This window comes from Mercenaria mercenaria, chromosome 17 (genome assembly GCF_021730395.1).
Source record: "Mercenaria mercenaria strain notata chromosome 17, MADL_Memer_1, whole genome shotgun sequence".
NCBI classification, from domain to species: domain Eukaryota; kingdom Metazoa; phylum Mollusca; class Bivalvia; order Venerida; family Veneridae; genus Mercenaria; species Mercenaria mercenaria.
The window spans coordinates 56,331,607-56,347,798 of record NC_069377.1 but is presented as its reverse complement, the minus strand read 5'-3'; the positions used below and the strand labels follow the sequence as shown (position 1 = coordinate 56,347,798).

At 35.9% G+C, this 16,192-nt stretch overlaps 1 protein-coding gene across 2 annotated transcripts in view; it reads left to right on the top strand.

Annotated features, from left to right (window-relative positions):
* Nucleotides 1-16,126, top strand: part of LOC128550099 (uncharacterized protein KIAA0930 homolog) — a 29,217-nt gene extending 13,091 nt beyond the window's left edge. Inside the window, exons 9-10 of one of the 2 annotated variants that reach the window (XR_008368058.1) lie at nucleotides 1,222-1,293; nucleotides 3,735-3,818. Coding sequence is in view for 1 of the 2 variants with exons in the window: in XM_053528257.1 (XP_053384232.1) it covers nucleotides 3,735-3,884; nucleotides 4,229-4,269 (191 nt within the window). In the remaining variant the exon portion in view is untranslated. Of the gene's footprint in view, nucleotides 1-1,221; nucleotides 1,294-3,734; nucleotides 3,885-4,228 lie in introns of those variants that run through there. The other variant, XM_053528257.1, reaches the window with a different exon arrangement.
* The last annotated feature ends 66 nt before the right edge of the window (nucleotides 16,127-16,192 follow it).

Below are 16,192 nucleotides of genomic sequence, written 5' to 3'. Positions count from 1 at the left end.
GATCAAATTGTGCCCTTTGGGTGAAAAGAGGCCCCACCCGGGGGGGGGGGGGGGGGAGGGGGGGGGTCCCAAATTTTACATTGATTTGTATAGGAATTAACTTTGAAAATCTTCTTGTCCGAAACTGCAAGACCTAGGCCTTTGATATTTAGTATGACGCATTGCCTTTTGGTCCTCTACTAAGATTGTTCAAATTATTACTCTATGGTGAAAAGCAGCCCTGCTCCGGAGGGTATCTAGTTTTACATATACTTATATAGGAAAAAACTTTTAAAACCTGAAACTGCAAGGCCTAGGCTTTTGATATTTGGTATGTTACATTGCCTAGTGTTCTTCTACCAAAATTGTTCAAATTACGCCCCTGGGGTGAAAAGAGGCCTTGCCCTGGGGGTCCCAAGTTTAACATAGCCTTAAAGAGGGGAAAAAAATCTTCTTGTCTGAAAGTCTAAGGCCTTGGCCTTTGATATTTGATATGTAGCATTGCCTAGTGGATCTCTAACAAGATTGTTCAAATTATACACCTGGGGTGATAAGAGGCCTCACCCTGGGGGTCACTTGTTATATCAGTTATATAGGAAAAATACTTAAAATTATCAGATCATATTTCCTACACTGTTTAATTATAATTACCTGATGACCCCAAGTGATAAGAGGTCACCTGACTGTGGGCTTGACCTACTGACCTACTTTCTTGTTTTTTAAGATACAGCCTTGAAATTTGGATGACATGTACAGTTTTACACAGCGATTTTAAAACTGACTTTCAGTGACCATGAATATGACCTGCTGACCTCATTTCTTAATATTTTAGCATCAGTTTGATATTTGAAACGTCACTCATATTACTCAGGTAAGCTATCCAGGGTCATCATGACCCTCTTGTTTCAAATATTTGTTTGTTTCAGTATTAGTTTAAACAATATTTATTTTTGAAACAACAAACACATAACATGTTCAACAAATTTTTATAGGTCAAATACATGGATTGGAAAACAAGCTGATAGCTTATAAGAATTCTTTTCCAAAGGATACTTTCAGTATTAGATTGAAATAATAAACCCAGCTGCAGTATTTTATGCCACATGTGAAAATGAAAAATCTGGTTGTCAAAGTTATTTGATCTAATATTTAAAACAACCTAATTTTCTTTTTATATGCCTGTTTTGAAAAAAACAAAACTTTATAACCATTTAAGGTTTTGACTTTAAACTTGGTATATAGGTAGATGGCGATGAGACAATGAGCAGAGCGCTTGAACCGACTGAAGGTCAAAGGTCAAGGTCACAAATTGAGGTAAAAGGTCAAAACTGTCCATCATACTTTGTGTCTGAAGCATTACTAAATAACCATGCAAAGTATTGACTTCAAACTTGACATGTAGCTAGGTCGCAATGAAATAATGTGCACATGAAAAAAAGCTCATATTAAATGAATGTTTTTTTCATCTTTTCATAGTTGGTAATGTAAAAAAGAGTTAATCATTGTAAGCTCACCTGAGCACAAAGTGCTCAAGGATAAGCTTTTGTGGTCAATGATTGTCTCGCGTCCGTCAACACCTCCCAGCCTTAACCACCAATCCAATTTTGATGAAACTTCACAGGAATGTTCCTTGCATGATCCTCATTGAAAATTAGTCAAAGAAATGAATTCCATACAGAACTCTGGTTGCCATGGCACACGAAAGGAAAAACTTTAAAATCTTCTTGTCCAAAATCACAGTAGCTAGGGCTTTGATATTTGATATGTGGCATCATCTAATGGTCCTTTACCAAGTTTGTTCAAATTATCCCCCTAGGGTCAAATATGGCCCAGCCCTGGGGGGCACATGGTTTACATAGATTTATATAGGGGAAAAAATTGAAAATCTTCTTGTTCAAAACCACTGGGCCTAGGGCTTTGATATTTGGTGTGTAACATCATCTAGTGGTCCTCTACCAAGATTTTTCAAATTATCCCCTTAGGGTCAAATAAGACACCGCCCCCAGGGGCACATTGTTTTATAACAACTTATATAGGAAAAAACTTTGAAAATCTTCTTGTCAAAAACCACAGGGCATAGGGCTTTGATATTAGGTATGTGACATCATCTAGTGGTCCTCTACCAAGATGGTTTGAATTATGCCTCTGGGGTAAAAAGAGGCCCTGCCCCGGGGGTCTCAAGTTTTACATAGACTTGTTAAGGAAAAAACTTTGAAAATCTTCTTATCTTAAACCTCAAGACATAGGCCTTTGATATTTGGTTTGTAGCATTGCCTGGTGGTCCATTACCAAGATTGTTCAAATTATTACCCTTGGGTGAAAAGAGGCCCTACCCCGGGGTTCCCAATTTTATATAGACTTATATATTAAAAAAAGCTTTAAAAAATCAAAATCTTCTTGTCTGAAACTACAAGACCTAGGCCTTTGATATTTAGTATGTAGCATTGCCTTATGGTCCTCTACCAAAATTATTCAAATTAAAACCCTGGGGTGAAAAAGAGGCCCCACCCCGGGGGTCCCAAGTTTTACATAAACTTACATAGGAAAAAACTTTAAAAATCTTCTTGTCTAAAACCACAAGACCTAGGCTTTTGATTTTTGGTACATAGCATTGCCTTGTGGTCCTCTACTAAGTTTGTTCAAATTATGTCCTTGGGGTGAAAAGAGGCCTCGCCCCGGGGGTACCAAGTTTTACATAGACTTAAATAGGAAAATTTTTTAAAAAGCTTTTGTTCTATAACTGAAAGGCCTAGGCTTTTGATATTTGTTGTGTTGCATTGCCTAGTGGTCCTTTACCAAGATTGTTCAAATTATACCCCTGAGGTGAAAAGAGGCCCCACTCAGGGGTCCCAAGTTTTTCATAGACTTATAGAGGAAAATATTTAAAAATCTTCTTGCCTGAAACTGCACGGCTTAGGCTTTTGATATTTTGTATGTTGCATTGCCTAATGGTCCTCTACCATAATTGTTCAAATTATTCCCCTGGGGTGAAAAGAGGCCCTGCTCCAGGGGCCCCAAGTTATACATAGACTTATATAGGAAAAAAAATTAAAAATCATCTTGTCTGAAAGATCAAGGTTTAAGCCTTTGATATTTGGTATGTAGCATTGCCTAGTGGTTCTCTAACAAGATTGTTCAAATTATTCCCCTGGGGTGAAAAGAGGCCCCGCCCCGGGGGTCACTTGTATATGAGTTATATAGGAAAAACTACTTCAAAAATTATCTGATCATATTTCCTAGATTGTTTAATCATAATTACCTGATTACCCCAAGTAATTAGGGGTCACTTGACTGTGACCTTGACCTACTTTCTTGTTTTTTAAGATACAGCCTTGAAATTTGGATGACATGTACAGTTTTGCACACCGATCATAACAGCATAGAAATTTGGACCACGTCAGTAACTTTTGATAAAGATTTCAATGCTCATCTTTAATGTTCTTAGCCCTGACCTACTGACCTACTTTCTTGTTTTTGAAGCTACAGCAAAGAGATTTGTATAATTTTTTAACAGATTTCAGTACTTATCTTGAAGAATCTTTACCATGACCTTCTCACCTAGTTTTTTTTAAGCTTTAGCAAAGAAATTTGTTCAAGCAAGCAATTAAACTCAGGTGAGTGACATAGGGCTATCATGGCCCTCTTGTTAACTTTTCACAGTTGGTAAGTTGGTAATGCAAAATAAGAGTTACCTCATGGTTAACTTTTCACAGTTGGTAATGAAAAATAGAATTCCCTTATGGTTAACATTTCAGAGTTAGAAGAGTCTGAACAGTATAATGGATTCTGGGGTAAATCTTTTGGTCAGGCATGGCATTGGTTCAAAGAGAGACGGCGAGCCAATAGCGTATCATTAAATGCATATCTTACCTACGTCACATTGCCTTGGCATAGAATTATAGGTGGTTAGTATCTTGGTATAGTTTATAAATGTTTGCATAATTAAAACCTTATGTTTGGTGTATCACGTTTTAAAAGCTCATTTAACTGTGTTCTCGCATGTATATTCTGCCAGTTTTACACATTTGGAAGCTCCTTAGTGACTTATGTTACTGTCAGTTTTGTGACATAATTGGATGCCATGTTTTTAGTGTTCTTGTTCTGGAAGTCCTGTATATATAAATTTTTGAACTTAGAATTAACTTTTAAGGATTCATCCAACTCTGAAATCCACAAAAAATTACTTCTCCACAAATATTAAAAATTTGAGAGTGTCTTACTTGTCTATTCACTTACTTATCTATTACAGATGTTTTAGAAGTTCGGCAGCAACCTGTGTTATTGTTCTAATCAGGGAACAGTGAAAGAATTATCCATATGTGCCATTTATCCATCAGTCCCACCTAGAAATCCTGTACACCAAACTGCATCCTTGAGGATTCAAATGTCCAGATTAAACTTAACTGACAAACCTTTTATCGGCTTTGTAGTGTTAAAGGTCATGTTGGCAGCATCTAGAATTGCGTTAAGTTTTTAGAAATCCAGAGGATCTAAGGTGGAAATTCAACCAACTTCACCTTAACTTTATTGCAAGATACAAACTTTCTTCAGAAGGTATTGAAAAATTCAAGGTGAAGAAATGACAGTTTGCATGTTAAGTATTGACTACAAATGATAAGGTTTGAGTGTGGATGTGAGAAAGGAGCTTATGTTGTGATGTTTTATCTAGAAAAGAACTATGTATTGTGCTATCTTGAAAGGTTGCAAGTTTAGATTGTTATGCAGGATTGGGAAGTTAGTTATTTTGAAAGTCTAGAATTCTGTTAAAGACTTTAACATATAACACCAAAGGAAAAGTTGTTAAATCACATATGTAGTGGGCTTTTGGGTATAGATGTTTACGTTCCGGTCAGTTCACTTGAATACTGTGAAATTTTGATATTACATACTTTTCAGAACATGGGAAGGACTATAATACGCATTTCAAAAAAAAAATGTTTAAATTTTTGTGAGATAATAATTATGTAAATTAGGACCACATGGTTAATTTTTCAGACTTTTTGTTTCAAATTGAAGATTTATAGTATAAAACCATTCCTGTAATAAGAAATGTGTAGGTTAACATGTATATGGGATCTGTTTTAAGTTAATCAGTAATAAACATAAAATTCACTCATTAGCAGCCAGTGCTTTGATTAAAATTATTTGATAGCTTTGACAGGTGCTATTTTGATTTACCATTATCCTAACCAGAAATGAAACCAAAGGTTGCTAATAAGTGAATTTTAAAGAAGAAAATCCAATTTTTGATTTTTCAAAAACAATGCCAATACCTATGGTAATTCAGAAAGATTCTGTGTTGTTTTGACTTTGACACAGACATTTTAAATGAAAGCAAATTAATTTTCATAAGTCTTTACCTTTGAAATTTTCTTATGTACATGTGAATCCTATGCACTTCTTTGTCATGGTTTAATGAAACACAAAATCCGCCAGAGTCTCATACCATATCCATGTGTAGAAGTTAAGGTTTATTTTGTCACAAATCATTGAAATCAAAGGTAAGATGTCAGTTCTTTTATATTTTTTTTTTTTGCTTTTGCATTTAATATTTGTACTTTTTTTTTTCAAAAAATGTCATAAATGAATAAAGTACCAGAAACGAAGAACATTCTGAAAACTAAAATCAATCTTGCAAAATAACAGAAATTGTTACACCAAAGAAATTTACTGTTTTTAGTTGTTATGTATTTTAATATTTGTTTTATGTACTTTTTGTGCACCCCCACCCCCACACACCAATGAGCGGTGGGGGCATATATGTTTGGTCGTGTCCGTGCGTCTGTCCGAAGTTTGTGACGCGCCTAGCTCAAAAAGTATTTGATATAAATTGATGAAACCTTGCATGAGTCTTTACCATGATAAGAACTTGTGCACCTCCTATTTTTCATTGGCTCAGTCCCTTATTTCCAGAGTTATGGCCCCTGAAATAGTAAAAAATGCACATTTTCACCTTGTGACGCGCCTAACTCAAAAAAAATTACATATAAATTGATTAAACCTTGCATGAGTCTTTATCATGATATGAATTTGCGCACCTCCTATTTTTTGTCTGCCTCCGCCCCATATTTTCAAAATTATGGCCCTTGAAATAGTTAAAAATGCACATTTTCACCTTGTGACACACCTACAGTGAAACACCGCGTGAGGTCGCAAGGGGATGAGCAAATGCTCGAGTTATCCATTGTTTTGAGCGACCCAAACATTGACCAACATACGAAGAAAATTAAAGTTTGTTTTACCAATTCTCACCGAGACCATTTGCAGAGGAAACGGTGATGCGTAATAATAACACAATTGTGACAGTTTCAAAAAACGTCTTACAAACGTTATTTATGATAGATCGTAAATGGCACATGTGAAGAAACAGCTAAGACATTTTTTTTATTTGAAATACTGTAATCGAATTCGCAATTTTCTTCTCCAAATTAAGATCTCATTATTATCGTCTCAATTTTATGAAAAGGCTATCTTATTTCCTTTATTTGCATGCAAACAACTGTCGATTAAAATATTAATATCTCATAATTATCTTCTCGATCCCGCAGAAAAAAAGTAATAATTAATTACAATTTTGATCAATAAAATTTTTCTTCCACCTTTTATCAATAATTAATCTCATTATCAGATCAAATATACTGACAAACAAACATTTAAGATAGTCGGGGAATAGACCATGCAGTTCTCCTGACGTGTGAAAATTTTAAATTAACAATACATTCTGACCGCCGAAGGTGTGAAAAAATTTGACACTTATGGTCGAGTTTGCCAAAAGCAACAAAGAGTATATTAATACACAGGGACCAGGTGTCATGCTCGAGCGATCGAGTTATCAATGCTCGACCCAGCCATGGAAATTTCACATAGAAAATAGAAGGAAATCGGCCGGGACCACATGAATTGCTCGAGCAAGCCGGGGTGCTCAAGTCATCGATGCTCGAGCGAGCGGTGTTTCACTGTAGTTCAAAAAGTATATGATATGAATGGATGAAAACTTGCATGAGTCTTTATCATGATATAAACATGCACATCTCTTATTTTTTGGCTGGCTCCACCCCCCATTTTTAAAGTTATGGCCCCTGAAATAGTCAAAAATGTACATTTTTACCTAATTATGTGCCTAGCTCAAAAAGTATTTGATGTAAATTCATGAAAAACCTTGCTTGAGTCTTTATCGTGATGTGACCTTGCACACTTGGCATTCTTCTTGAGAATCTTAGTGCTTATTACAGAGCTATGGCCCTTGAAATAGCCAAAATAAAGGATTTTTTGTTTGTGATGCTCATAGCTCAAAAAGTATATGGCCTAGAATAATGAATCGTTTTCATTAAAGGTTTGTTGAGGCTATACCCCCTTAAGACTGCAAACATTTGAATTATTGTCCCTTATTTGTGACAAATGTACCAGTGGGGGGCACACCCTGTGTCCTACAGACACATTCTAGTTAAGTACATGTATATACAGCTCTTGCCAGAATAAAGTACTGCAATATTTGATGTGCTTACATATAGTGCTAAGTTATTTGAAATTTGTCATTATTAATGTGTTCTCATTTAATATGTGTATTATTTTCAATATTGTTTCCAATTTCTGTTGAGAGGCTGTTAAGTTTTGAACCAGTTGTTGTTTTATTTTGTTAAATATAAATATAGAGTATCTGAGAAACTGTTTTTAGGGGATCACCACTATTGGGGTCTCTCATCCTTACAGAAAAAATAATTATATATATAGTGCAAATTTAATTGGAAATAAGCCAAGATGGCAACAGTTCTATACATGAATATGAAACTGTTGTAATTATATTCTGCGATAAATAATGGTTGACACATGGGCTGGTGAGAGAATATTGTAACATGAAATAGTCATGTGATTCATTACAACTACAATGAAGTTCAGCATAATGTCCATCATCATATTTAAAAGAGTACTTCAGAATGAAAATATACAATGCCGTCCTGTGAATCCATGCTGGTCGCAAATGCACTATGTTGGTTTTCTCATGACGCAGCTCATTTAGATGCTTTGATATTTAACCATCAAGTCTTGGGTTAATGCCCTTGTGTTCAATTCCTGTGCACCTGAACTCTGAACCATTGTATATCAGATGGTAAACAAGACAAAGGCATTGACTTCATGTTATTTATCATAACATTTAGTGGGTAAAATGTGTAACTTGTTATCACCATTGAAAAGACAATAAACAAGAACGTTTATTAGATCAACCTGTCTCACTCTCAAACACCATATTTTACATGTTCACTCATGCCTTACATGGACACATTCAGATATCTATCTATGAAATTTGCAACATAATTAGTGTTGTAGTTATTACAGATTTGTAACAAATCCTTGAGTTAAACAACTGGTTTGTGCTTTTTGAGGATAAAAACATTCCAAAAATATTTATTCCATTATTCCGTGTTTACATGTTATACTGCACTAGTTTGTATACTGTGAAATCATTAAATCTTTTTGTTATAAAATTTCAAGGTTTTAGGTGAAACGTTTATTTCTTCAGGCCATGAATTCCTGGATTTTAGACTAACAAGATACATTTACTAGGTACTTTTTGTTAGTTAGTATCTTTTTTAGCTCACCTGAGCACAAAGTGCTCAAAGGTGAGCTTTTGTGATCGCTCTGTGTCCGTCGCCCGTTGTCGTCGTCAACAATTTGACTGTAAACACTCTAGAGGTCACAATTTTGAGCCAATCGTAATGAAACTTGGTCAGAATAATACCCTCTATAAAATCTTGGAAGAATTCAATATTGGGTCATCTGGGGTCAAAAACTAGGTCACCAGGTCAAATCAAAGGAAAAGCTTGTTAACATTCTAGAGGTCACATTTTTGGCCCAATCTTAATGAAACTTGGTCAGAATGTAACCCTCAATATAATCTTGGACGAGTTTGACATTGGGTCATCTGGGGTCAAAAACTAGGTCACCAGGTCAAATCAAAGGAAAAGCTTGTTAACACTCTAGAGGTCGCAATTTGGGCCCAATCTTAATGAAACTTGGTCAGAATGTTACCCTCAATAAAGTCTTGGACGAGTTTGATATTGGGTCATCTGAGGTGAAAAACTAGGTCTCCAGGTCAAATTAAAGGAAAAGCTTGTTAACACTGTAAAGGCCACATTTATGACTGTATCTTCATGAAACTTGGTCAGAATGTTAATCATGAGACTCTATAGATCAAGATCAAATCTGGGTCAGGTGGGTTCAAAAACTAGGTCACTAGGTCAAATCAAAGGAAAAGCTTGTTTACACTTAAGAGGCCACATTTATGACTGTATCTTCATGAAACTTAGTCAAAATGTTAATCTTGAACATCTTTAGGTCAAGTTTGAACCTGGGTCATGTCAGGTCAAAAACTAGGTCACCAGGTCAAATCAAAGGAAAAGTTTGTTAACACTGTAGAGGCCACATTTATGACTGTATCTTCAAGAAACTTGGTCAGAATGGTAATCTTGATGATCTATAGGTCTTATTCAAATCTGGGTCAGGTGGGGTCAAAAACTAGGTCACTAGGTCAAATCAAAGGAAAAGCTTGTTAACACTGTAGAGGCCACATTTATGACTGTATCTTCATGAAACTTGGTCAGAACAGTAATCTTGATGATCTCAAAGTCAAGTTTGAATCTGGGTCATGTCAGATCAAAAACCAGGTCACCAGGTCAAATCAAAGGAAAAGTTAGTTTAAACTTTAGAGGCCACATTTATGACCATATCTTAATGAAACTTGGTCAGAATGTTAACCTTGATGATGTTTATGTCAATAGGTCAGGTGAGCGATACAGGGCCTTCATTGCCCTCTTGTTTATGAATTGACATGACCACAAAATAATAAGGTCCCATGTAGTTCTGGGACAACTTGTGCATGAAAAAAATTGGAACCACCTTGTTACCATTGCATGGTCATAAGAGGTAACTAATAGAATATGAACACTTGTTTTGATGTATCACTGTGATTCCAGCAGGTATAAAAGTTTTGATTCCATACCTCTTGATTTTATTTTAATGTAAATGAGATGTGAAACCAAAATTTTTAGTCCTGTTTTGCACCATATAACCCATAGTGTGTTGGTGCACAGTAATATCAAAGCAAATTAAATTATAAAATCCATGAACATTACCAGAACCATAGTCCATATAAATATTAACCCTTAGCCTGCTAAATTTCTAAAATGGACTGGTCCATCATTCAATTTGGGTAATACCATTTATTATTCAAAGGGATGTTCACTGAAAATTTACTGACTGAATAGCGAACAGTGCAGACTGTGCAGGCTGATCTTGGTCTGCACTGGTCGCAAAGGCAGAATCACTTGCCGCCAGCAGGCTAAAGGTTAATGATTTCTCAGCATATGTTTATGTGACTGGTCACAAAATTTTCATTTTTATGAACATTTACGAGTACAATGTAGTAGAAAAAGTGCAATATATTGTATTTTTATAATAAGTTAATCAAAACTTACTTTGTTTTATGAATACATGTAGCTATATTATTTATGTATAGGGAGTCATCATTTTATTTTTTCCTGCGGTACAATGAAACCTCACTTCCACTACTTTATATAAAATGAGTTTATTATTATACAGCTTTGCCTTGAAGTAGTTTATAACCCCCCTGCCACAGATTTAGAGTTATATTTCAGGTTTTATCCAGCAGTCTTTCTTGACACAGCCATATGAGCCACGCCATGGGAAAACCAACATAGTGGCTTTGCGACCAGCATGGATCCAGACCAGCCTGCGCATCCGCGCAGTCTGGTCAGGATCCATGCTGTTCGCTAACAGTTTCTCCAATTCCAATAGGCTTTAAAAGCGAACAGCATGGAGCCTGACCAGACTGTGCGGATGCGCAGGCTGGTCTGGATCCATGCTGGTCGCACACCCACTATGTTGGTTTTCTCATGGCACGGCTCATATAGGAATGTTTATGCCTTTAAGGCAATGCAGCCCAAGTCTTAGTACTTACATGCTATTTAGGATATAGAGTATTACATTGTAAACCCACTTTAGTTTGGAATAAGAAGTTGCAACCAACTTTGATTCATACATTACTTCCTTGGAGACTTGGATATGGGTAACAGTCATACGGGCTCAAGAAAGGCATAGCGAAAATAGAAAAGTAAGTTTTGTTTTTCTGTCAGTAACGTCTGTTAGGAATAAGACATGTGGGCCAAGTTTGATACACATGAACCTTTTACGGATATTAATTTTTAGAAAAATGGTTTTCAGTTACAGTTAAGGAACTTTAACTAAATTCTGTTGCCACAAAGGTAAGAATATTAAGTTAGGAATTAGATATTGGGACCAAACTGCTTCCCTAGATCCATTTATTGGGAGATACCAGTTCAATTAATTTGTTTTTACGAATAGGAAGTTTGGTTGATGGTAGAGGTTAGGGGTGGGGAAATATGTTTATATGGGGAGGGAAGCTCTTAGCTTTTGTTAACTGAGGTTATACAGTTTTCAGTCTGCAGCAAAACTTTCTTTTATTTTACACTGACAGCTAAACCTTTGGAATACAGTCAAGCCTGTGTTAAGCAGCCAGCCAAGAAAATGACAGTCTGGCTGCTTCAGGCAGGTGGCTGTTTTATACCATTAGCCACTACGGCAAGGTCAGATGCAGATTTTCTTGTAACACAACCAGGGTATTTTTTTATGATATAACAGTTTTGTGAAAAAAATCAAATTACTCCCCCAGTGCAGCTAAGATAGTACTGACAGCTTGAGGTTACAAAGTGTTCAAGACCGAGCAACATCGGTATATCAGTCCAATTCAGGAACAGCTTATTTGTATTTACAGCAGTGTTGTGATTGACTTCGCTCATCTTCTGGCAATTATCATACCTAGCACCCACTTGTTATGTCTTTACAGTTTTATTTTTACTTGACAAAACGAAAAACAAAATCATATGTGTACGAACAGCACTGTTACATTCCATTGACTTTTGTTTCCACTTGCTGATGTTCTTACCTTTACTCTGAAGTACAGAAATACTTACGAAAAGAAACATTGTTACAATTTATGTGAGTGATATTTTAAACCTTTCACAAAAATGGTCGCCAATTTATTTCTGTGGTTACTGAAAACAAAATGACGGGTATAGTGATAATTTAGATTTTTTTATTTACTAATATATAGAAGAAAAGTTCATTTATAGTGTTCAAGTGAAAAAGAAAAGAAGCCATTTTGCATTATACTAAAAATAACTTTTTCATTTAAAGTTATATCATGTTGTATGTACTGGTAAGCATTGTTACTTCTCAAGTGTGGTAGCCATCACATAAGCACATAAAATTGCTGCCTCCATTTTCTGCTGTGTTCTGAAATTTCAAACTGTGGTATCTTTTTCAAAACTGACGAGATTTACAATTTTCATTCAGTGTTACTATATTATACTATTATAGACACTATAGATACTATTTATTTCTTAAATGGAGCAGGTCAGCTAATATACTGTCTTATAATTATGTAGTTTATCATTATACATTTGAGCCGCACCATGCTGTCCGCTAACGGTTTCTCTAATTGCAATATGCTTTGAGAGCGAACAGCATGGATCCTGACCAGACTGCGCGGATGCGCAGGCTGGTCTGGATCTATGCTGGTCACAAATGCACTGTGTTGGTTTTCTCATGGTGTGGCTCATTTATTAATTATCAGTTATTTATTCAGATCAGTCATTCCTTTATATGTTATTTTGGGTATAATTTGCCTTTTTAGAGTGTATTAAATTTTTATTTTTACAGTTGTTGATTGTTAAAGTTGAATATTATTTTGCTGGAACTTAGGATTTAGTTGAAAACATTATAAAAGTAAATATTGTTGATTAACAGAAGGTGTAAATTTCTGATGTAGACTTACCTTTAGGATTGTCCTTATATATTGAGAGAGACCTCTATACTGTTTTTTTTATCTATTGTCTAGATTTTCTTTAGATTGTGTATGAATATTGCTATACATTCAAACTGGTATGGCCAATTAACCTTTAGCATGCTAGGTAAATTGTCGTCTGCTGGAAATGTCGTCTGCTAAAATTGTAAAGTTCATTCAGTTTGCTCCAAAATTGGAAGAAATATTGTCAGAGTAGCAAACAGCCTGGAACCTGATCAGACGCCGATTTAATCGGCGTCTGATCTGGTTCCAAGCTGTTTGCAAAGGCTGTTAAATTCGCCTGCAGCAGGCTAAGGGTTAATGTTACTTTTGCTAGGTCAGACTTTTCTATAGACCTGTACTAGTTACAGGAAATTGAAGTGGCAACTTGGTTCTAACCATACTTGAAACAAATAAAATTTGAATTTTTCATACCTTTTTGTATGACCTTTAACCCAAAAATGGCCTTGAACTTCACAAGAGTCTTCACTGCACAGAAGGTGCCAGTATTTTGGTACAGTTTCAGTATTCAAAGAATATGTCAATAATGTTTTTGTTATAAAAACTTATTAGCCCACCATCATCAGATGGTGGGCTATTCAAATCACTCTGCGTCCGTGGTCCGTGGTCCTTCCGTCCGTCCGTCCGTCTGTCCTTCCGTCCGTTAACAATTTCTCGTTATCGCATCTCCTCAGAAACTACCCGGGGGATTTTGACCAAACTTTGTCAGAATGATGTATTGGTACCCTAGTTGTGTCCCCCTGAAAATCAGACTGGTTCAACAATTTTTTAGTAAGTTATGGCCCTTTGTTTATTTCTATAATTTACATAGATTTATATAGGGAAAAACTTTGAAAATCTTCTTGTCCAAAACCACAGAGCCTAGGGCTTTGATATTTGGTATGAAGCATCATCTAGTGGTCCTCTACCAAGATGATTCAAAATATTTCCTTGGGGTCTAATATGGCCCCGCCCCGGGGGGTCACATGGTTTATATAGACTTATATAGGGAAAAACCTCTTGTTCAAAACCACAGGGCCTAGGGCTTTGATATTTTGTATATGACATCATCTAGTGGTCTTCTACTAAGATTGTTCAAATTATCCCCCTAGGGTCAAATATGGCTTCGCCCCGGGGGTCACATGGTTTACATAGACTTACATAGGGAAAAACGTTGAAAATTTTCTTGTCCAAACCACAAAGCCTAGGGCTTTGGCATTTGTAATGTAGCATCATCTAGTGGTTCTCTACCAAGTTTGTTCAAATTATCCCCCTAGGGTCAAATATGGCCCCGCCCTGGGGGGTCACATGGTTCATATAGACTTATATAGGGAAAAGATTTTAAAATCTTCTTGTCAATAACCTACAACATTCAAATTTGGACCACATGTATGGTTTTGAGTGGCAAGATGAACCTTGACATGAGTTGACCTTGATTTTGACCTAGTGACCTACTTTCACATTTCTGTAGCTACAGCCTTCAAATTTGGACCACTTGCATAGTTTTGTGCACTGAAAAAAACTTTTACCTTGACTTTGACCTAGTGACCTACTTTCACATTTTTGAAGGTACAGGCTTCAAATTTGGACCACATGCATAGTTTTGTGTTCCGAATTGGAATTTGACCTTGATTTTGACCTACTGACCTACTTTCACATTTCTCAAGCTACAGCCTTCAAATTTGGACCACATGCATAGTTTTGTGTACCGAAACAAACTTTGACCTTTACATTGACCTAGTGACCTACTTTCACATTTTTGAAGGTGCAGGCTTCAAATTTGGAACACATGCATAGTTTTGTGTTCCGAAATAAAATTTGACCTTGATTTTGACCTAGTGACCTACTTTCACATTTCTCGAGCTACAGCCTTCAAATTTGGACCACATGCATAGTTTTGTGTACCGAAATGAACTTTGACCTTAAGATTGCCCTAGTGACCTACTTTCACATTTCTGTAGCTACAGGCTTCAAATTTAGACCACATGCATAGGATTGTGTACCGAAACAAACTTTGACCTTGACATTGACCTAGTGACCTACTTCCACATTTTTGAAGGTACAGGCTTTAAATTTGGACCACATGCATAAATTTGTGTTCTGAAGTGTAATTTGACCTTGATTTTGACCTAGTGACCTACTTTCACATTTCGTCCTTGAAATTGATCTAGTGACCTACTTTCACATTTCTCAAGCTACAGCTTTCGAATTTGGACCACATGCAAAGTGTTGTGTACGGAAATGAAATTTGACCTTGAGCTAGTCAGTAAGTCTTGAAATTTGGAACACTCAAAAATGGCACATTGGTGGGCGCCAAGATCACTCTGTGATCTCTTGTTTTTAAATGTGGTATTGTAAATGAGATGTGGAACCAAAATTTGTAGTCCTGTTTGGCGCCATATAACCTATACTGTGTTGGTGCGCCGTAAAACCCAAATAAATAAATAAATAAATAACTACTTTCTTTTTTTCACCCACTTGTTTGATCATCATTAAAATAGAAAAAGTGGAAAAGCAGAGGTCAACCAACACAACATAAATGAAAATGTTGCAGGCTCGGTTTAATTGAGCCTGTTCATGAATGGTAGTGGAAATGCAAGCTACCCTTGTGTATAACATTCTTGCATAAACTGCTCTTGTTTCCACTTGATCCCTTGAGGTACAGCCAGAGCTATAAATAGAAGAATATTGCCATGACTTAATGTATGGATCTTCAGCATCTTTGTTTGGACCTGTATCAAGTTTTCTCAAATGGTTAAGGTTGGCCCTGAACTCTTTCTCATTAACGACATGATGGACCTTCATCAAACATGGTCTATAGCATTATTGCATTTTCCCTTTCTTACATTTATTCTTCTTCTTCTTGTCGTTTGCAGTTTTACATTTGTTGAAATGGTTAAGCCTCACCCATTTTGGGTCTGTCCCAAAAAAAAAATAGAAAAATAGCTTTGAAAATAATAGTTAAGGCACTGCTAATGGATCTTCACCAAACTTGGCAAGAAGAAAAGTCAAAAGGTCAAAATCCTTGTCAGGTGAGCAACTTAGACCTGTTTGGGCCTTTTGTTGTAGTAATTGCAACTTACAAATTTTACTTCAGTCTTACCTATTTTACTTCAGTCTTACCTGAAAAAGAATTTCTTTCCTTCTTAAAACTCGTTCATAGAATGATTTTAAACTATTGATTAAGGTTATATCATTATCTCTGTAGAACTGCATTTGTATTGTTTATGAAATGGGAAATCCAAAACAAATAAAAGTAATAAATACTGTTGGTTATATATTTATTCTTTATGTCATTTTACAGGGTGTGGGAATTTAGCCAGAGCAACCAGA